The sequence below is a fragment of the Muscardinus avellanarius genome, assembly GCF_963383645.1.
Source record: "Muscardinus avellanarius genome assembly, chromosome: 5".
In the NCBI taxonomy this organism is placed as follows: Eukaryota; Metazoa; Chordata; class Mammalia; order Rodentia; family Gliridae; genus Muscardinus; species Muscardinus avellanarius.
This window is the reverse complement of record NC_137790.1, coordinates 43062582-43085403: the sequence shown is the minus strand read 5'-3', so window position 1 is coordinate 43085403 and position 22822 is coordinate 43062582. Positions and strand designations below refer to the sequence as shown.

At 35.0% G+C, this 22822-nt stretch overlaps 1 protein-coding gene across 2 annotated transcripts in view; it reads right to left on the bottom strand.

Annotated features, from left to right (window-relative positions):
* The window catches only part of EPHA3 (EPH receptor A3), a gene marked incomplete at both ends in the record, with an annotated part of 395618 nt that extends 382843 nt beyond the window's left edge, over window positions 1-12775 (bottom strand). For both annotated transcript variants that reach the window (XM_080696115.1, XM_080696116.1), the window contains one exon: window positions 12688-12775. In XM_080696115.1, the coding sequence (XP_080552241.1) occupies window positions 12688-12775 (88 nt within the window). The remainder of the gene's footprint in view (window positions 1-12687) is intronic.
* Between the last annotated feature and the right edge of the window lie 10047 nt (window positions 12776-22822).

The window sequence follows — 22822 nt, the reverse complement described above, 5'->3', positions numbered from 1 at the left end:
TACTCAATTAGGAAATATAATTGATTAAAGCAAACAGTTCAAACCTAAACATATTCATATTATGTTTGTCCCATAAAACTAGATCTTGGTAATTTCTTATCAACTTATCATAAAATCTTGATTATCAACTTTCAAATATTAAAGAGAAGCTCTCTGTTTAGACAATTTGGCCGGCAGTTGTGAAAATTGAATAGAATAATCAGACTGGACTATAGAACACATCTAATATAGTATTACTTCTATAAATAAAAATGTTCTTAGAAGTCCCTCAAATATAAGAAATCAAAATTTTAGCATAGGAAACAAAAAGTATAGTAATGGAAGAAATTAAATTTTAATTTTATAACATCCTCTAAATATTTTAATAAAAGAAACATGCACGTATTTAATTTCAAAAGAAGCCCATTGCATAATAAACTATTTAAATGTCTAAAAGACTAAAATCAGGATATAGCTTTGGCTTCATCACATCTTGGAGAATAATTATATATGGATTATCTAAAATGTCACATTATTTGTTTTGCTTATGACAATTAAATTTGATATCTGCTCGCTCTCTCTCTCTCGCTCTCTCTCTCTCTCTCTCTTTCTCTCTCTTCAAGCCATAAATTTGGATCTTTAAAATGGTTCACATAAAATCAAATAAGGTGCCACATATTTATCAGTTTATTTTTAAACTCTTGTCTTTTTCCTCAAATTTTAGGATTAGGATGTCAGTGGAGAGTATCAAAATTAGTGCTGGGGATAATCAGAAAACTTTCAATTTAACAATGAAAGAAAAATAAGGTAGAATTCAGATAAACTTCCATGTGGCTTTTCTCAGTAGTATAATCATGTCATGTAATTATGACATGCAATTATGTCATATTTTGGGATGGTGCTTTTCTGTTTCTTACATACGCTTTCTTTTTTTTTTTTTTTTTTTTTTTTTGGTGGTACTGGGGTTCCTGGAAGCCCTTGTACCTCCGGGCTACACTCCCAGACCTATTTTTACATTTTTATTTGGAAACAGGGTCTCCTAAGCCAGTGCGCGGGGCTGGCTTCGAACGTGCGCGATCCTCCTGTTTCTGCCTCCCAAGCGCGGGGATTACAAGCGTGCGCCACCACGCCCGGCCTTACATACGCTTTCAACACAGTCACACACACACTTGTGTGCATGCAAGTACTAAGACAGAATGTACATTTCTCTTTAAAATGTGCTTAATATTTTTAAAAAAATGGACATCTCTAGATATTTAATCATTTCAAAAGCACTATTTAAATGTACTTTTGTATAAGTTTATTGTACATTCACTTAAATACTTTTAAAGTTTTCTAAGTGCATGTAATAAAAAAATTGGGAGTTATATTTGCTTCTAATATGGTGAGATAAAGCAAAACCATCTCCTACTTCAAATTTATTTTGAAGTTATTATTGCTACTTTTACCTGAAAACATCCTCCTTGTTTCCCAGGAGCTCTGTCTTATGACTTGAACTGCAAACTTATTATATATTATTTATTTTCATACAAGTATTAATTTGGAGTCAACTGTTCAACCAAAATTTTTATCTTCAAGGGCATACCGCCTGCTAATCTTTATAAAATCCTGCATGAAGTTAATCCTCAGTTGTGTATTCTTTGGTAAATCGATGAATACAAACAGTAAAGTATTATAATATGAAAGAAGAGGCATTGTATGTAATAGAATTGTATCACAACAGGTTTCTTGACTTGTTTTAATGGTTCTTAAAATAGTGTCTTTGAAATTGAATTTAGAATTCCAAACTTTTCACTACAAGATTTAGGTTAGCAAGCCTAGTACAAACTTGGCCACATGTAGGACATAATATTATTAGTTTCCAAAGAACCACCTTTGGAAAGAGAAATTTAAAGGGACACTATTAATTTTATTTGTTATTATCTTTGTAATTTCAAATAAAATTTTAAAATAGTATGGCATTTATAATGATTTTGATCATCACTTTCAAAGGTAAGATTTTTTCTCACACAATGTATACATATTTAAGAAAAGTAATATATCTCAAAATATAGAGAAATAATATTTGTGAGCATAGATTAAACTAACCAGTTTAGTGGGCTGAAATATAGATAAGCATACTTGAAAATATTCTTTCAGATAATAAGGACAATCATAGCACTATAATTTAGATCACAAAAGTCTCTAAGTTTATCTTTTTGAGTTATCTAATGTAAATTAGTCTTTTATCCCTGTAAAAATAGATTGTAAAAGTAAACCAGGAGAAAAATACTATTTCTTTCTATTTTTGCCTCTATAAAATTGTTTCTAATATTTGATAATGATTCGATTTGGTTATGTTTACCATATTTTTAAAAGGACAATACACATTTTAGTTTCTACTTGTAGTTTTTATTATGATGTCTTTTCCTTTTCTTTTCTTAAAATGCAAAACCTTAAATAGATTTGACATATCAAGAGAAAACATAATTAATCTCGATAACTATGGGGACAGAGGGGAAATGAATAAGATTAGACAGTTGGAAGTATGAAAATGATCGCTTTTTACTTTTATTTCTCACCACCAATGGGTAATTCAGAAAATCAGAATTCTATACCATCTTGAGCCCACACAATAAAGTGTGGGAATTAATCAGTTTTATAAGGAGACAATTCATTGGCAACACACACACACACACACACACACACACACACACACACACACACACACACACACACACCCTGCAGCAAATAGACTTTTCCTCATAGTGGTATTTTGCTTACCCAGGGGATTAGTTGGATAATCCATATGGAGAACATTGCAAATTAGCTTCCCATCCTAACTTCCCTCAGGGTGAAGACTATCTTTTGCAATAAAATAATAACTCCTTCTACAATCTATAGACTTTTAATAATTGTTAAATTGGATTTGAGAATCAGGAATTAAACGTGTGCTAACTTCCAAAGAGATGCTCCCTATTCCCCTTAGTCATGTTAAAGTACATAGAGAATGTGAAAATTTTACGCAGACTGGAAATCAACTAATTTCATCAAACACAAAAATAAAAATGTAAGACCTTATTTTTTATGAAGAAGAAGAATTTTACAGTCTACTGGGCCTATAGGGTTTATTCCTATCTTTCTTAACTATTCTTTAAAAAAAGATAAATTAACCTCTTCATAATGAAATATATAAAAAAAAACTCAAGATGAAAGAATTTTGACATTGACTAAGTGGGCTTCTCAGCTCTCAAAATGACCCATGATTCCCCCTTTGTTCTAGTCCTTTCTGGGCTCTGTCATGTAATCAGTCAAAATTTGTGTCTTAAAACAAAAGACAACTTCATTGGGAGAGTTTTATTTGTTATTTATTTGGGGAGGCCTTCTTAATTTATATAATTATTTTTTAATGTTAGACATATAAAAGGTTTCATATTACAGCAACATTTTAAAAGCTAGATTTTCTGGATTATGCCATTTTATAGAGAATTAGGTCTCACAAAATATATAAAATGTCATAATTAAAGCCTACTGCTTCATAAACATTTGGCATATTCTTTATTAGAATTAGATTTTGAAAGTCAAGTTTATGATTCTTTTGATTTTAGAGAGCTCTACAAATCTGTATGTAAATTTAAGGAAAATATCAAAAGGTAGAGGAAAGAGGTACACTCATTTTCAGTTTTGAGAAGCAAGAAGATGAAAAGTTTGTCGGTAGGGCTTCTTTTTTTCAAGAAAAGTGTGTCAATAATTTGAATGCTTGGATAACTTTGAAAATAAATGTATGACTCATTTGATTTAGTCTTTTTTCCCCATTCCTATTATGGTGAAGAAAGAAAGAAAGAAAGATATTTAGAAGCAGCTTTCTGATTTGGAAGCCTGATGTCATCAATATGCTATTTTGCTCTTTGCCAGGTTAACAGAATTTATTGCAGCAATTAATGCAAAACATATGTCTTGAAATACTCATGTGAAAAAATATAATTGCCCCTAACTCAATTGGCTACTTTTCAAAAAACCTCTTTTAGCTACCTCTCTTCAATGTCTCCCCTTACTAGTCTTTTTATAAAAAAGAAATCACTACATTGTGTTTCCTCATCTTAAGTAATTTTTAAGATATTTTTTAAATGAGAAGAAATTCCACAGGAACCAACACCTGCATTTTAGACCAAGGTGTTTTCTTGAACTCTTATTGACTGACCTTTGTGCCAATTCCAATAGTTAATTCACACTTCATCTTAGTTATATTTTTACTCATCTAAGTAATCATACTCTGGTTATACTGACAATTTCCTCAGTATTTTTTATAGGTTTCCTGAGGAAACCTTTAGAGGGTGAGAAAAAAAGGGTGTTGGAGTGTCAGGAAAAGAAGATAGGGGTAAGAATGAGTGAGGGAAAGGCATCACACATGGATTCTCCTACATTTTTGTCCACATCAAATTTCTTTTAGTTTTTTTAGTTGATCTCCCACCCACACAGATAATCATAACTTATGTATTTAACCACTTGGCAATTTCAGAATACTCTGATCTATTTGGTTTCCTTCAATTTTTCACTGCAGTGAGACATAACAGTATTTCTAAGCTATTTTTTTAAAGTCAAAAGTTTGTACCAACACCAGAATTAAAGCTGACAAGCTAAGGCTTTTCCTGAAAACAAAGACAGCTCCCTAATTCATAAGTATCTGTGTACAGGGAGAAGACATATCAAGTTAACAACAAAGCAGGAAGACAGGAGGGAGTCGGGCTCAATTACTACTTTATTTTGATTATTTTTCTCATTTGTACCAATGTAATATAATACCTATTTTAGGGCTGTTTTAATGATTAAATGAAGTCCAGTAAAGAATGAATTATAATGTGTGCATGGGGGATCTTTTTAAACCAGTGAGACATTGCAGTTTTTACTTCAATGTGTTAGACACAACACTAAGGGCATAGTTAGGCTTGGAATTTACTGAATCCAACCACTGTCTCTTTCATGAGCAACTCTGAAGTTCTGCGAGCCACAGAAATATCAGCATCATTCAACCTTCATGACTCAGATTTCACAAACCCTCATTCTCCCATTTTACCTTTACTTCCAATATCGGATGAAGGAGAACTTTTTTTTTAATAAATAAAAGAATGGCCCCAAATATGAAAATTTGGGAGAAAACAGCATTTAGTTGTGTCCAAAGAAATGTTTATGACATTCCTCCAGAAACCAGGAAGGGCTTAATAGGTGGCATCAGTAGGTGCCTTTAAATAAAACTGGGCGGGCGGGGGGGGGGGGGGTATTCTTCATTTCAGGACAGCGGCTGAAGGAGAGAAGAGAGCCCAAAAGATCAAGAAGTAGCAAAGAGGGTCAGATGGCTGCAAACAGTACAGCGGGGTGTGCCATGGTAGATGTCCACTGTGTGTCCCAGTTAAGAGGGAAGGGGACAAGACGTTTTCCCACCTCGGAAGGATACTTTGCAGGACCCCCCTGGTGGGCTCTTGAAAGTAGATGAGAAGCTACCCCTGACATTAAAGAAAAAAAAATTTTGACTGATAGCAATGGGGTGGAGGCGGGGCCGTGATAATAGATCTGGGGTCAAAATCTGTTGCCCAGGTCGGGACGTGCGGGGTCTTGCAAGCCTTGAGCTCTCTGTGGACTGGACCAAACCCAGGTAGATTCTAGGCTGAGTGGGAGGCCCAGCTCTTGCCGCGCTAGCAGCTCCGCGGCTGCAGGCAGAGGGCGCACGTTAGCTTCTCCGCTGCCCCAGCCATCCTGAGATGCGATGCTAGGAACTTAGCGACCCGGGCGGAGCACACTTGGCTGGGTCTGCGGGCGGCGGGAACCCGGAGCTGCAGGGCATGGGGGGCTCCAGCTCCCGCCCTGCGCCGGGCGGTGCTTTGCAGTCTGGGCGCACTCGACCTGCTCCAAGAACCTGCTTTTGGAAGCCTTTTGTACAGCCTTTTGCACAGCCTTTTGCACAAAGAACTCCCTGGCTCCGGGAGGGCTGGGGGCTGGTTCCGTGGACCCCGGGCTGAGTTTTTATCATCTCATCTCCAATCTGACGCACAGTGAGAAAAGGGCGGATCGCTGGCAAGGGGGAGGGCATCCTTTTTTCGCACCACTGAGCCTACCTAGCCCCAGCCTTGAAGTACAGACGTGGTCCAGACGCCCCAGGGTGGGTGTGGTGGTCGCGAGGATCTTTTCTCTGTGGCCACATTGCAGTCCAGACCCGGGAAGATCTTCTGGGTGCCACAGTTTCTCAGGGCACACTTTTGTAGCTGAATCAATAATGTATTGTCAGATGGAGATGGCGTAACACGGAGAAAGACAGTCATCTCCTCCTGTGGCCACCCGTGTTCATGGCGAAGAGTGATCACAACAGTTTGTTTGTACAGTGCTGCCACTTGTGTCCCCCGCTCTCCTTACCCATTATTCTCATTTCACCATATTGGTTTGGATTGTGTGGATTTTCGCCCTCTGCTTTGACTAGAACAGCGGGACGTGGTTTAGAAAAAACGAAGGGGGTGGGGGTGGGGAGGCGGTTCCACACTCGGTGTAATAACCTCACTGCAAATATGGAGCTTTACTTGGTTTTGATTCCGTCCACCCTCCACATGTGTTCGCCCAGGCTTTCAAAGTTGGGGGGGGGGGTCCTCTGGCTTACACTCTTTAAAATTTCCTGGATACACTGTTTTTTTTCTGGGGAAAAGTCAGGAGTGTGTAAACTTGAGAAGAGTAATAAACAGACGTAACCCTTACCCCCTCTTTTTTTTTTTTTTAAAGTGTGCAGGGGTTTTAGGATTTGGTAAAAATTGATTAGCCAGATGTTTTAAGTGATAAATATCCCTTTTAAGCCACAGATTTATACATTAACATGCTTGAGAATTTTTGAACTCCTCTGCTTCTCCATTTTTCTATTCAACTTTTTATTTTCACTTGCATGGATCTCTCTCTCTCTCTCTCTCTCTCTCTCTCTCTCTCTCTCTCTCTCTCTCTCTCTCTCTCATTGACCACTCTTTTATTTCAAAGAAAACTGGTAGGAGGCTAACTAAAACTTGCTGACCTCAGACTTTTCCTGGACAGAACCTCCTGCCAAGTTCCAGGAACTACCTGATACCAGGCAGCTGGTAACAGACCTACAGAGTGAAGTGGAGAGGCACACAAGAATCCACACCCTAAATACACCGAGGAATGTCTCCCTAAATGCATGGATTTATGGCTTGGAAGCCTTTGTGTTTTATTAATAACACAACATGGTTTTTATTTCTAAAGTCAATAAAGAAGTATTAAATAAAGTTTTCAAACTTTTGAGAAACAAGTTTCTAACTGTGGTTTTCTGTATACCTGAATGGATAATAAAATCAATGTTTCACACCGCCAATCAATCCTTTATTTGGGAAGATCTGTGGAAAGCTACTTGCACACTTGGTAGAAGGCCTTTATTGACCCTCCCTGGTGATAAGATCCAGATCTCTGGAAAGAGAACCAAAGAGGGGACACCTGAATCTGTTCTCCTAAATCTCTTCTCCAACAACAATTAGAAGAACAAGGTTTATTACATATTTTTTAAAGAAAAATGCATGTGTTCAAAAATAAAGCTGAACATCTTGACAGAAATTTATTTGTAAAACTTAGTGTTCTTCCAAGAAATACATATTTCCCTTTGCATTTAGTATTAATGCCAAACAAAATCATTGGAAAATGATTCAAATCAAAGGTAGCCCACATCACAGATTCCTTAGTAAAGTGAACGTCTGTAAGAACTTATCGAGTTTTGATGATTTGTGGAAAGTTTTATTAATATTTTCTTGAAGATTTTATGACTTGGAAAATGTAACTCTTAAGAATACTTCTTGCTGTTTCCATTCGCATTGAAGTTAGTAAATCAAATACACTGCGGAAATATGTTTTGCCTTTAAAAATCCTTTGCATATGTAACTGATTATTTTATTTTCAAAAATTGTGTAGTTTTTCTTTTAGAAAAAATCAAAGTTTCTGTAACAATTTTAATGTTTAATGATACTTATAAAGAAAGTTACTGGGAAAAATATTAAAAATGATTGGATCAGTAAAGAAACTAATTTGAACATTCAAATATGAGTAATATGTAAACAAAATAAAGAATCTGACTAAATTCATTCTTTAAAAAATAATTTAATAAAAATCAGGGTGAAACTGCTAAATTGTTTATATGAGCAAGGAGCAAACCCTAATTAAATCCAAATAGTAAAAATCCTTACATGAAACTTTCAAAATCTATTAAACAATGTTTAAAACATACATTTAATTATGATTACATATAATATTTTTAAATATATTTGTGTGTTTTAAGTGGTTTTCATTGTAGCTTCTAATTTCTAGTATTTTGTAGAAAAGGAAACATTATGTAAAATACAACCATGAACCAACACGTGGCAGTGGGGTTTTATGGTATGTAGTTTCCCTTTTATAGTTTCAGTCACTTCTGAGTTATAAATATATCCAGCTTACTTTTTATCTCAAAAGGGGAAAGAAATTCTATCAACCACAAATAGTAAAACACACACACACACACACACACACACACACACACACACACATACACACACACAATTGAAAGTGTTGAAAGTTACAGTGAAGCTGTTTCTTATTTATAAGTTTGTTGTCATTGCCCGAACATTTAATGTGTAAAGCATTTCTAATGGCTTATTTAGAACAAGGGATGGAAAGATGTGCGGTGTGAAAGGTAAGAATGTAGAGAAGGTCTCAAAGTGAACACTTTCTCCACTTGAACTTATTATTATCAATATTATTCTTTAGGAAGACATAGATTGAGAATGAATTCATTTCATGATAGGTTCTGATAGGTTACAAGAAGTTTCTTTTCAGCACAATCCAAATATTATCCTAGCAATTCAGATTGTCAGTAAAAGCTTAAACAAATTTGCTGATAATCCTGTTAATGACCTAGGTCAAGTGTTAACTGTTGTGGGTTATAAAATAGTGAAATTAAGGTTTCTTCTACCTCCAGGCAAATAACACAGTTATAACTGTTGGGAGTGGGGTGTAGTGGTAAGCTATTAGGAGACCTATTAAATTACAAAAATGTATAATGCATTCAATTATTTAGTCTAGCATGAAGAAATGCTATTAAAAGCAAATATAAGCCCTCTCCACAGAAAGTACTATAAAGATGATATGATAGCTTACTTCTTCATTAATGTTTCAATTACAGTAAACACTTACTTGAGGATAAGTTGTTCATGTATGAAAAGTCATCCCAATTCATAAAAAAATTTAAAAGGGGAAATCCATTATTGAAAAATTATCTCCAACATTTGCTTACTACTTGAAGGGAAGCATATAGTATTCATTTGCAAATTTTACTTTTAAGTTTTAAACACTTACATTGTCTACTCCAGTACTTAGAAAATTTATGTTCAAGGAAAAGCATTTCATAGAAACAATGTCTCAACCAGTCAGAAAAGAAAAAAAGATGGAAAAAAATTAGTCTCCCCAAGTAAGTAATGTATGAACATATAGATTTAATTTTATTCAGTTTCATTTTGAAAACTCTGATTTTAAATGTAAAGAGTTCTATGAGTAAATGTTAATCCAATTTATGAACAATTTTGGCTGGAAAATGATTAAATGCAGTATATACTGATGAATAATCAGTTCATTCTGCTTCAAATGTATTAATGTGTTTAAAAAGAATACCCAGTTCTAAAAAAAAAAAAATGGTTGAACTAATAAGAGTGGAGAACTTCACTTTTTGGAAAGTTTTACCTTTTTCCAAAGTTCTTTTTCATTTACCATTGCATTCTATCTGCGCTGAGAAAATAGAGTAAGCATATGAACTTTTCTAACACAGCGTAGCATTCAAATTTTACTATGAAAAGTGGTTGATTTCCCACTTGAAGTCTTTTTATAAGAGTAGAGAGACTTGATTATATTTTAACAAAGCTTTTTTATTTAGGTATATAGGCCAATTCTTATTTTAAGTGTTCATTGAAATTATAAATATCTATTATGCTTGGAAAAAACCAGTGATAGAAAGTATCACCTGGGACCATTTCCTTGAAAGCCTATTAGAAAGTCATTTGTAATTAGATTGCTAAATGAAAATTTTAGATTAAACTTGTTCCATGTTATTTATTTCATCATGGACTCAAGGTCTTAACTAATTTTTATTATTAAATATCTAAATTATAAACAAACTCTGTGTCCTAGCAATCAACTGAATGGCCTGGTTTTGCTTCTTTATTTCTACCATGCCTACCTTCACAATAGATTACAGAACATATTTTGGTAAATATGCCCTAGTAAATTTTCTATAGTGTTGAAGCACAACTTTGAGCATGTTTTAAATGCAATGTGGTATTTTAGATTTCAGTTTTCAAAAAATATATCAGTAGTCTATGATTCATTGCATCATTTGTCCCATATATGTATTTTCAAGAGCAATACTGTCTATGCAAATTACTTTGTTAGATGAATTGCAAGGAAATCCTGGCACATACTTGGAATTTTCACTTTTCATATTATTCAACTCAACTACTAAGAATCTGCCTATTGGATTCATATTTAGAACTTCACTCAAATATTACCTAAATTAAACCACTCATTTTATATTTGTTTTAAAGCTTCTCTTCAAAACATTGAAAAGGAAAGGAAGCTTTACCTCTAGGATATAGTCTAAAAACAATAATCCCATGAACAATATAGACACAAACTTTTACTAAAGCAAAATAAATGTAATTTCATCCATTTGTAATATATTTACATACATATGTAAATATATTTTGCATATATTTACAAACATATATTTTACATTTTATATATATATATAATGTAATATAATGTATATAATGTATATAATGTATATAATGTATATATATATATAAAATGTAAAATATATGTATATATGCTTCATGTGTATGTCTTCATGAGTATATGTATTATATACCTAAACACACACAAGGTGTGGCTTAAAAGCTATTAACACTTGATTATTTCTGTTTCATTGAGTTAATATTCATTAATTTTACATAGTTGTGAATAAGATTAAAAGGCCATTTTTTTCTTCTGCAGTGTACCTAAAGATTATGTTTTCTGCAAATGACTGTCAGCTATATTCCTGTGCATTATTAATTCTGTAATATCTATTATATAGTTTATATACATTCCATTTAGAAAATACAATGCATCATAGCAAAGTGGGAATTATAATACCATTTTAGTAGTTATTGTCAATATTTGATATCTTTAAGGAAACAAAAAGGATTTTTTAAACATTAAGTTTAAGTTACTGGACATGTTATTCATTATATAAATGACTACTCTTGCTTTTCATTCATGAAGAATGGTTCAGCATTACTTTCAAATATATATTTTAATTTGGTTTCTTAAAAACGATTTTAAAAAGAAATGATTTCCTTGGTCCTCATAACATTTTCAATTTCTCTACTAAAAAGTACACAGAAAATGTAATGAAATCTGCCAAATTGATAAAGACAGTCACTAAGGAAAGAAATTAAACTGCTCTATTAGCAGTGAAAGTAGGTCACCAAACGTGAGAGGCAATTTTATATTTAATGAAAAAGTTTACAATTATTTTTAAATAATGTGCCAAATATGCAGTAGCATTGACTCGGCAATATATATTTTAATAATGATATATACCTAATATGTTTGCACAGCAGTTGCTCCATTTGACTACTTGCAAAATAAATTGTTAAAAGTTATCATTATAAGTTCAAAGTCACTAAGAGGATATCGAAGTCATGAGTGTTGCTTTAAAGTAATCAATTATTCAAAGAAGTTTGTCTTAAGAGTTAGTGATTTTATTCACAAATCAATCATTACGAATAGATTGCAAAAGGTATAAAGGGAAAAGGCAATGTATCTATTACGTACATAGTCTCTTAAGAAAAAAATTCTCCTCAATATCAGGTTTGTGCTTTAATCCACTGAAAACGGATGAATGCCCATTTCAAGGAAAATAAATAATCTAACATCAAGGAAATGCCATTTGCTGCCTCCGAACATTCTTTCTTAATTTACTATTCAGTTATTTACTACATCTACCCAGAAGCTATTCATTAATCATTAAATATATACTCCTATTTGTATATAAGCCCTTACACTAGAAGAATCCAACCTAAGTTTATTGTGAATTCCTGCAAATATTACTTATGTTAATGCGGCATATGCTGTTCATTAGAACCTGTACCATACAGTAAGCCATCTCCTGGCGGGATACACATCATTTCAATACAGCAGTTGTAACACACACACACACACACTACCACCACCACCACCACCACCACCTCACGCCCCTCTACTTCAACAAACTGATTTGCCTGTAGTCCATTCATAAATGATCTTAAGTAGGAGCAACCTGTCATGCCTTTAAACACACGATAGAATCTCCGGAGAAGGGCTGAACGATCTTTTTAAACTTCTCAGAGTACCACATGGTCATGATTAGAAAATAGAATACCGCCTTGGCTATTTGGCAATTAACATCCTGGGTTCTCAAACTGGAGGGTTTTCTTTCTCTCTGCTTCAAATTGGCAAACAAGGTAATTGCTCGAATTGGTATCAGATTAAAAACACATTTTGAAGGTTTAGACCCTCCGAAACCATCTCCCAAAGTGTTTGGGGAGACGGCCGAACATCAAAGCGCATCTTCCTGGGACAGGGAGAGCCGCTCGGCCTCGCAGCCCGGCTGGTCCCGCCGCGCTCGGGGACCACCTGGCTTCTTACCTTCATTGGAAGGCGGGAGAGTCAGATCCCCGGCGCCGCGGAGCACTGAGCAGCTGAGAAGGAGGAGGATGGAGAAGTGACAGTCCATGTTGCTGGTGCAGAGCGCAGGGAGAGGAGCATATCTCCATGAAGCATGCCACTGATGTGAGGGGGAGCGCTCTGATTGCTGGAGAAGTTACCATGCTCCGCTCGCAGGCTGATGTCAAGTTTGACACTGGAGATAAGGAGGAGTCTGGCTGCCTTTCCGCGAACCTCGCTCGGGGACTTCCCTGGGTCCTAGCGCCGTCGTCAGCGGACGCTGATGGAGAGCAGAACCTACCGCACGCGGCTTCCAGACAGCTCCCTCCGAGGCTCAGATCTGCCCAGGCGGGGGTGGGGTGGGAGTGGGGGCGTCGCCAATGCGGGTCTCCCCAGAAGTTGTGATGCGGGCTGTGGTGGAGAGTCGTGGAGAAGGATCCAAGCAGCCCCTATTTACTTTCAATGAAAAACAGCTATTTTATTGTTTGCTACTTATGCTCTTTAGCTTAATTTCCCCCAAAGAAACCAGAAACTCTGATAGGAGTGTCAGATGGCAGTATGAGTGGAAAATAAACGTTGCCAGATAAATGTTTTTATTTAAAAAAAAAGCTGAGGGGTGTACTTTCATGTCAAAACAACGATTGAATAATTAAAAGGGCAGGTAGGCTATTCTTTTCCTATATTCAATGTGATCATAACTTAACTCTCTTTGTGGTTCAGAGAGTCACTAGTAGTTGTTCTGAACTACGATCCTTCAGTCTTTTCAGTTCTGCAACAAATGGAAAAAGGGCTTTTAAATAGATTTGGCACCGAGGATTCCACGCAGAAGGTGCGTCAGGTTTTCTGAACTGGGAGGTTACCTTCATCCCAAGGAAGCTAACAACCCTAGTAGTCCTAATGGAATCTGCCCATGAGTAATAAGCCCTGTCCTGTACTGCAATCGTAATATAAATTTAACCTAAAGTTCTTTCTATATGTGACCCCTCCCTCATCACCCCCCAATGAGAGCTCAGAGGTTTGGCAAACAATGAGTAATTCAAGGCGCCCTATTCAGCTTTTTAACCACCAATAATATAATCATGTTTAAACGCTGCTCTTCTTTAACGTTTCAAACCCAACGGCTAAGTAATAAAGTTCTGCATTTTCTCGCTTATTTTACAGCCTGGTTTAAATGGTCTCATTTTCCCCCAGTTCCCTTGTTGAACAATATAATTGCCATGTGTTTCAGCCAAATAATTTTGTGATTTGTATTTTAAGAATCTCTTCTCACTTATTTTTAAAATATCCCCCAGAAAGGGATTACTCACTTAGCCTCCCACCTATCTATCTCTTCATTTCTGAAAAGAAAACAAGATTGTGATATTCCTGAGCAACTCCAGAAAAGAAAAATATGTTGACAATCTTAAAATCAGCGATCAATTTCGGAGCTCGAGGAAGCAGAATCTAGATAAAAGGTCAAAAAGGCCCTGTTAATAAAATATGCATTTCACAAACACTGTGCTTTTTTTTCCATGAAAAATTACAATTTTCATTTGGATTTAAATGAATGCCTTCTGATGCAGTTTTTGGCTGGGTTGATGGAGTGGGGATGGGTAGAGGAAGCCAGCAGAAAGAGAGTGACCCTGTTCACTTTTCTGTGTGTGACTTATTTGCAACTCAAACTTCTTCCCACATTATGTCACCAGAGGCTGTAGGACTGTCAAGTGCCAAGTCTGTCAGAACTGAAAATGAGAGATGCTGAACAGAGGACAGAGATAGTAGTGAGTCTATGGTGATGTTTAAGGTCCCAACACAAACATTACATTGTCTAGGCTTAGATAGGATTTTTTTTTCTGAAATGTAAAAGGAGTTAAAATCTTATTTGGAATTGACAATTTGAAAATGTTTGGAAAGAACATGCCAATGTGTGACTATGAACATACATCACTCCCCTTCCCATTATTTCTCTTTTCACACTTAAAAGTTGCTTGCGAGTGTAGAAGGAGGTGTTCTTATTTGAAAAAAATAAAGCTACTAAAAAGGTCCAAATACTTACAAGGCAATACCTGGCTTGGGAATATAATTGAAATCACTTAAGATCTCTTAAACGTAGAGTCTCTATTCCAAGAAATATCAAGCAATAAATGAGTTGATTGCAGTACTATTCTGAATAGACGTGAAAAAGAGTGATGCCAACAAAGATGGGACAATTAATTTGCCCACAGTAGGAGTGGGAAGGATAGAGGTAAGGGCTGCAGCTTCTTGTCAAGAAAGAGATAGTTGAGTTGCAATTTGAAGGATGAGTAAAACTTTACTAATTAGGGAATGATTCAGAAGGCACTGCAGGCAGCCAGATGGAACATTATAAAAATCAGGATAGTGTCCAACTGGGGGCAAAAAAAAAAAAAAAAAAGCATCTGACATATATGGATCATAGAGTAACTGTGGTACAAAAAGTGCCAGGATCATAAAAGGTGGAGGAAGTAGAGGGTGGATGGGAACTGAGTGCAAGGAAATGTTCTTCCAAGGGCAGATTGAAAACTGCAGATTTCTATGCCACATGTTAAGGCTTTTGCCATGTATTCTAGACGGAAGAGAAAAACAAAAAATCACTTGAGCAAGTAATGAATGAATCATATTCATTAGCATAGAACATAGCATATTCATAACATGGAACATAGTGTCTCCCCCTGTGGTACATGGGCCACCTGATCTTGATGTACCTGGAATGCTTATTAAAAAGCAATACCCGGTACTTGGAAGACTGAATCAAGATGATTGCAGGCTCAAGGCTAGCTGCAGCAACTTACCAAAATCTTGTTTCTAAATTAAAAATAAAATACAGCTGGAGATATAGCTTAGAGGTAATATGCTCCTGGGTTCAGCCTCCAGTAAGAAAAAAAAAAAGTGATTTATTTTTCCCCATCATAGACTTGCTGAATCTAAATCTCTTAGGTTGGAACACAGAAATCTGCAATTTAACCAGATTCTCCAGAGATACTTGTAGTCCTCCACTTTATAAAACCACTGCTGAGTGAGCAGGAGGAAAAAATTATAGGCAGCACAATTAGCTTTGAAACTATCTTTAAAGTAAAACTAAGGTAACCAGGAACTGATCTAAGATCTCTAAGAAAAGGTAAAAATCAAATAGGAAGTGAGAAGACTTCCTTTGTGTAGAACAAATATCCCCCCCCAAAAAAAAAAAAAAAAAACATTTGGATTTGGGATATGAGATTAAAAGGATAGTTTCCTGGAGATGATAATTCGATGAAACCTATAAAGAAGTGGTTTTTTAAAAAAGTATTCTCAGAAAAGAGTGTAAATAGAAAAAAATATTCTTTCTGGAGGCAGTGGCATATGCCTTTACTTTTAGAGTATATATATATATATATTGGTGGTACTAGGAATGGAATCCAGAGGCCTTCTACCTCTGGGCTATACTCCCAGACCTAGTTTATATTTTATTTGGAAACAGGGTCTCTTAAGCCAGCTGAGGCTGGCATCGAACCTGGACGATCCTCCTGCCTCCACCTCCCAAGCGCAGGGATTACAGGTGTGCACCACCATGCCCAGCTAGAGAATAGTTATTGAGGTGGTGTCAGGGGAAATGGGGAGGAAGAATAGGACGTCAGGACGGATCTGGCCATGAAGAGGTCCAGGACTTTTCCCAAGGAAGTTGGGCTTCAGGGTGATGTGGAGCAGAGAGAACCATCAATTTTTATTTTAGAAATACTATTTTGAGACATTTTAATAAAGAGAATAGGAACAAAAAGCACCAATTAGGAATCAAGAGGCTTATAATAGGTCCGCTTTGCAGTATGAAAAGTAAAATCACAGAGGTTCCCAAAGTGTGCTTGCATCAGGCTAACCTAGATGACCACAGGGACACTGCCACTCTTAGTAAAATGCACACACAGACCCTATCTCAGAAGGTTACTGAAAGGATTTTATGAGATTTCAGATGCTATGGACAGACCGCTTGCCTCATGTTTGACATACTAAAAACATTTGATACACTAAAAAAGTTATGATCCAAAGGAAAGGGTTAGACTATGTGATACTGAGAAATAACAATAGAAATATAAACCATGCAAACACTAGTGGGAGATTTGACAAAACTTCAAAATAAATCGATTACGAGAGGTTAGATGGAAGTGCCCTAGGAGGCCTTTCAGTTCTTGGCATGAGGGAGGACGTTCCTCATCAGGAGTGCAAGAAAGGTTTGAGACAGACAATGCTAAGGAATATAAAGATTTATTTTCTCTTGCTTGTTTGTTTTGGTGCTGAGAATTAATCCCTGGGAAATTCTACATTGAAATATGCCTCCTGATCTTTTTCGTTTTAATTTTTAATTTAGTTTAAATTTTAATTGTATTTTGAAACAGGGTTTTGCTAAGCTTTTGAAGGTCTCACTAAATTTCTTAGGCTAAACTCAAGCCTATGATTCTCCTGTCAGGCTCCCAAGCACTGGAATGACAGGACCATGTCATCCCATCAGGCTGGAATATAAAAACTTCCATTTTACATCTGTCTAATTGAAATGACCTGAGGAGAAGCCAAGAGAACAGGATTTTTTGATGACAAAAACCAAGCCTAGAGGTATTTCTTTGGAAATCATGAGTATAGAGAATAAGTCATCATATTTATGTAAGAGAAGTGTTGGTAGGAAGACCTGTTGGCCAAGAACAAAACAATACATCAACATTTAAGACACGCAGCAATAGAAGAGATGAGATTAGCTTATAGTAAGCAAACTCATATCCCAGTACTTGGGAGTCTGAGACAGGGGGGTTTCAGTTTAGAGAACAGCCTCAGCAACTTAGCAAGACTCTGGGCAACCTAGTGGAACTCTGTTTACAAAACAAAACAAATTAAAATAAAAAGGGCTTAGGGTGTAGCTCAGCTGTAGTATGTCCCTGGGTTCAATTGCCAATATGAAGAAAAGAAAAAAAGTTTTCACAAGCAGTAAATTGTAAACAGCAGTGATGCTTGCAAAAGAGTATCTAATAAGGTACTGACTGAGAAGTGGCAGCTGGACCTGATGACTTTGTAACAAGGAGTTCTGTCAATCCTCTGCCCTAGCCCCTCCTCCCCACTGCCACTGCAGACAACTTCATTGTTCACCTGTTTATTTACATCACCTTTCTTCCTCATCTATTCACTAGGGTGCTGAGAAAATGGAAACCTTGACTTACTGTCTTCTATCTCTTGACTTAGAGAGTCTGTAACTGAGAGATACAACATTGTGTACTTCATATTTCCAAGCTAGGGAAGCTTTACAATCATTTTGACCCTCTTGTGGCTTTCCTCAAACATGCATGCCTCTTTCACAGTGGAAGTTTTCTTTTTCCTCCTTTAAAAAACATTTATAAATTTCTTTTATTTATTTATTTATTTATTTATTTATTTATTTATTTTGTGGTACAAGGGATGGAACCCAGGGACATTTACCTCTGAGCTACACCTCCCAGCCCAATATTTTATTCTTTATTTTTAAACAGAGCTTCACTGAGTTGCAAAGGACCTCACTAAGTAGCCGAGACTGTCCTTGAACTGCGATCCTTTTGTCTTAGCCTCCCAATGCTGGGATTAAAAGCGTGCGCCACCATGCTCGGCTTATTTTTAAGTTGATACATAATAGCTGTACTTAGTTATGGAGTACAGTATTGTATTTAGCCTATAACAGTGTGTTTGTGTTTAAAATGATTGAATCTGGGTAAATTAACATTTCCATGTTCTAAAGTGTTGCATTTCCCACTATCATTTCCTTCTTTTCCCTCCCTAGCCTCTAATGACCTCTACACCACTTTCTACTTCTACATCATCAGCTTTTATAGTTTTTCAGATAAATGAGAATATGTAATAGTTGTCTTTCTGTGACTGACTTATTTCACTTAAACAAATGTCCTCTAGTTCCACCTGTGTTGCCATGACAGGATTTCATCATTTTTATAGCTGAATTATATTCCACTGTATATATATATATATATATATATATATATATATATAGCCACATTTTAAATATTTAGTCATTGATGAACATTTCAGTTGATTTCATATCTTGAAAATTGTGAATATTTCTGCAACAAATGAGGGGATGTAGGTATTTCTTTGCTATATTGATTTAATTTCCTTTGGATAGATACCCAGCAGTGGAATTAATGATTCTGATAGTTGAATTGCTGGTAAAGTAAGGGAACTACAAATTGGATTCAAACAAAAGAGTAGATAGAAAATGAAAAAGTAGAATATCCACGTGGACTATTTCAGGTAAACTTACAGAAGCAGATAAGTTTAAAAAAGAGGGATAGCAGTAGCCAATAGGAACATTATACAATGGAAGGGGCTTATACACTTCTCTGTTATGTTTAGCTGACTAGTATCACAATTAATTGACAAGAAATACAGTGGGTCAATCTTGGGATGTAGAGAAAAGGTGAGAATATAAATTTTGTTTAGTACATCTTGATATCCAAGTGCAGATAATCAAACTAACGTTTGACATGAAATAATAAGCCCAGAGGAAAGTCAGGGCATAAACTACAAGTTAGAAAACCACTGGCAAATTGATGGCAGCTTAATCCATGAGAGAAAATGAAATTTCCCAGAAATATTGTAAACAGTGAGGGGAAAGTAGACCCAGAATCCAATTCTGATTGAATAAAAATATTCAAAAGTCAGAGGGAGAAATGAACTTATCATAATAACTTGGAGGATATATTTAAGAAGCATAGTGAGTCAGAGAGTACAATAGAGATGAAAACTTCAGGAAAGGGACAATCAGCCAAAAATAAGGTAAAGTTTGGCAATGATAAAAAACCAAAATAATCTTTTTAGTTAATGGAATGACTACAAGATTGGAATTCTCTTCCCAGAAAATTAGTTGTAGAGCTACAAAATGCTTTAAGGCTTTCATTTATTAGACAAAGAATAGAACTTTATTATGCTTACACAGTAAAAAAAAAACAATAGAGAAAGTATCTCAATAAGTTTATCATTACACAAATAAAATATGGAAACCCATATTTTACAGGAAATCTCCAGTTGCCTCAATCTTTGAAGACGATTAGAAAAATGGCATAATTTAAGAATGCTTCTGAAAGAAAGTGATTTTGCAGGAGAATTAGTCACTGAATTTCATATTTAAAAATAGTTATGGTACAGTGCAGAAATTTATTCACTATATTTTAACTAATATCCACTGAATTAATATATCATGAATTAAAATGTACAAATGTATGCAAAAATTGCATGCCTGAATTAATTGAAAAATAACTAAATTATTATTTAGAGTTATTATAATTTAATTAATTAGAAAGATTTCATGCAATTGTCATAGAACTGTTAAAGAAAAGCAGACAAATAGATCATAAATGTTATTTCCTTATTAGAATTAACCAATGCTATTTAAAATGCGCTCTTACTTTATCACCTCTGGAATATTTCTTTACTTTTTCAAACCAGCTTTTCCACTAGCTCTCCTTCCTAGTCTTCCATTTCTCTTGCCAAAAGATAGTCAAAACAATCGAGTTTGTCTAAAAATATAAGGAAAATGTCTCAAAGCTCTTAGCAAACTCTCAGCAAGAGCATATGGGGTTTGAGGTGATGAGAGAGTAGAGGAGGTGTGGCTGAGATAGCACCTATGTTAGAGTCCTCTAACATAGGAGGCCACTTTTGAGAAATAATTACACATATGCATACACGTACACACATGCATTCACATGTATGTAAATTCACAATACACCTACATATTCAATATTATATTGATATAAGGAATTTTCAAGAGCAGGACTTTTTAAACTATACAATCTGATTACTAAATCCAAGGCTTGACCTGGCATTCTTCACTTCTAACAAGATATGAGGTGATGTCCGCTGCAAGTCCAACAGCACTTTGCATGGCAAAGTTCTGAAATACATGGATTATTTGGATATTTAAATGTAAGCATAAAAAGTCAGATTCCATGATAATACAGACATGTACAGTACAGTAAATTCAAACTTATCTTACAATAAACATCAAAGCAAATCCACTGCTCCAGTAAACTAAATAAACACTGTTATTTTACCCAAATCTCTCTTCTAGAATGTTTGTAGTCAGAACCATGCTATCCTGTCAATTTCACTTTTATCTAAATAATTATTATAATCAGGTTATCATTTGCTGATCTGCACTGTTATAACTGTATTAAATGTCTGCTTGATATTTTAAAATTTTTAAATATTTCTAAAATTTGAAACAGGATCTCACTGTTTCTGAAGGTCATGCTAAATTGCTGAGACTAGATTTAAATCTACCATTTGCTAGAATGAAAACAACATTCAACACAATGTATTTCACACCTATTTCATTTTGTTTATATATATTAAGAGACAAAATTTCAAGTATCTGAGGAGATTCATAGGGCTTAACAAGCTTAAGTACATCATTGTAAAAACAATCTCATGCGTAAATCCAAAATGAATTTGTGTTGACAAGTATTAGGAAGTTTATCTAAACAAGGTAAAATAATGTCTCCACTTCTTCTCAATTAATTTAAGTACAAACTGGTATTTTCATTTTTTTCTCTTTATCATCATATGGTTGAATAAAACAAGCAATATCAATAAGGCCAAATGATTGAAGAGAAATTGTTTCAGGCTGTAATAACACATGATATATTTATGACTCAGGTAAAAATGGTGCACTCAAAGTATTATTTTTAATATCAAATAAAAGATGGTAAAAGAATCCTAAATGCTCTGTAGTAGTACATTTTGAGAACACGTGGCATCAATTTTGTTTCTAAAGTATCTCCTAAGCCAGAACATAAACTAGCATTACTCAATACAGAAAATTAACTGATTATGTGCTTGTCTAATGATAGTCATTAATTCAGCTGGGAACCGGAAAAATAATCCATATTAAGTCATAGAGGTCTTCTATTGAACAGTGTCAAACATTTGTGATTTTTCATGGATACTCTGGTTTCCACAAGTGCCCAAATAACCTCACCTGCTTTTCCAATTTGTCTCCTACATTCTGCTGTGGGTCAGTGATCCCTATTATGTCACGTCAATACAGTGGTTAAATAAAGATAAATAATTTAAAATGTGGCAGGTACTCCACATCTGAATGTCAATCATCTCTTTACCCATGTGATCTTTCCCAAGCTTAAGTGGAAGCTACTTTCATTTCAAACTGTAGGCTTTTATCTATACAAACATATTTCCTTAAATAAAAAATCATATATTCTATACAGATAATTGAAATTTAATGATAACTTAGTTTGAAAAATAAACAAAAGTAAAAAGGACTGCATGCAAAATAAGGTAATTATAAATACATCAATCATATTCATTTTTTGAAAAGTGATTTTATCACTTTTCTACTACTTTTCCTTCCTAGTCTTCCATTTCTCTTGCCAAAAGATCACATTGAAAGGATTCAAATTTTGCATGATGTGTTCTTACTTTAAATGCATTGACTTGGTGACTTTTATTATTTATTTAGTTGAGGTGACTCAGATATCCGGTAATTACTTTTTGAAACATATGCCTGAGTAAAGCCCAAAGTAAAAATTTGTACATGTTTTTAATTTGTAAAAATTTATAGTAGAGAAGCTGGAAAAATTTACAAGCAAAGTTCATACACAGGACGTCTATCTGTTGAAGGTTCTAAAACATCTAAACAAATATAAGAGTAATATCAAATGCAAATACTTCACTGAGTTTCATAAAAGATTTTATTTTTTTATTTTCAAGTCCCTAGCTTAGAAAACTGCTATTCACTATGCGTCCACTAGAGGGAGATAAAGAGGCAGCAGCAACTGCTGAAGACTCAGATGTTATTAAGAACTATGCTTTGACAAGCTTCATGGACAAAGAGGCCTTCACAATATTTAGCACAATTTGATTTTTTGGCTCGGTTTAATTGATTTCTTTATTGGCAGTAGTTCAAAAGGGTTATGAGCTCCCATGCACATCTATTGAGTTTTATCAAATCACAGAACCTCGTGCATTTAGTTTTAGCTGTGCATTATTAGGGGTTCCCAATAGCCCAGAGGAATCGAGAAAAGGAGTCAAATTTTATTTCTAGTCCAAAGAAATCTACACATCTTCTCACTGAACAGCGTTGAGGTGGTTGGCATATTTTCTT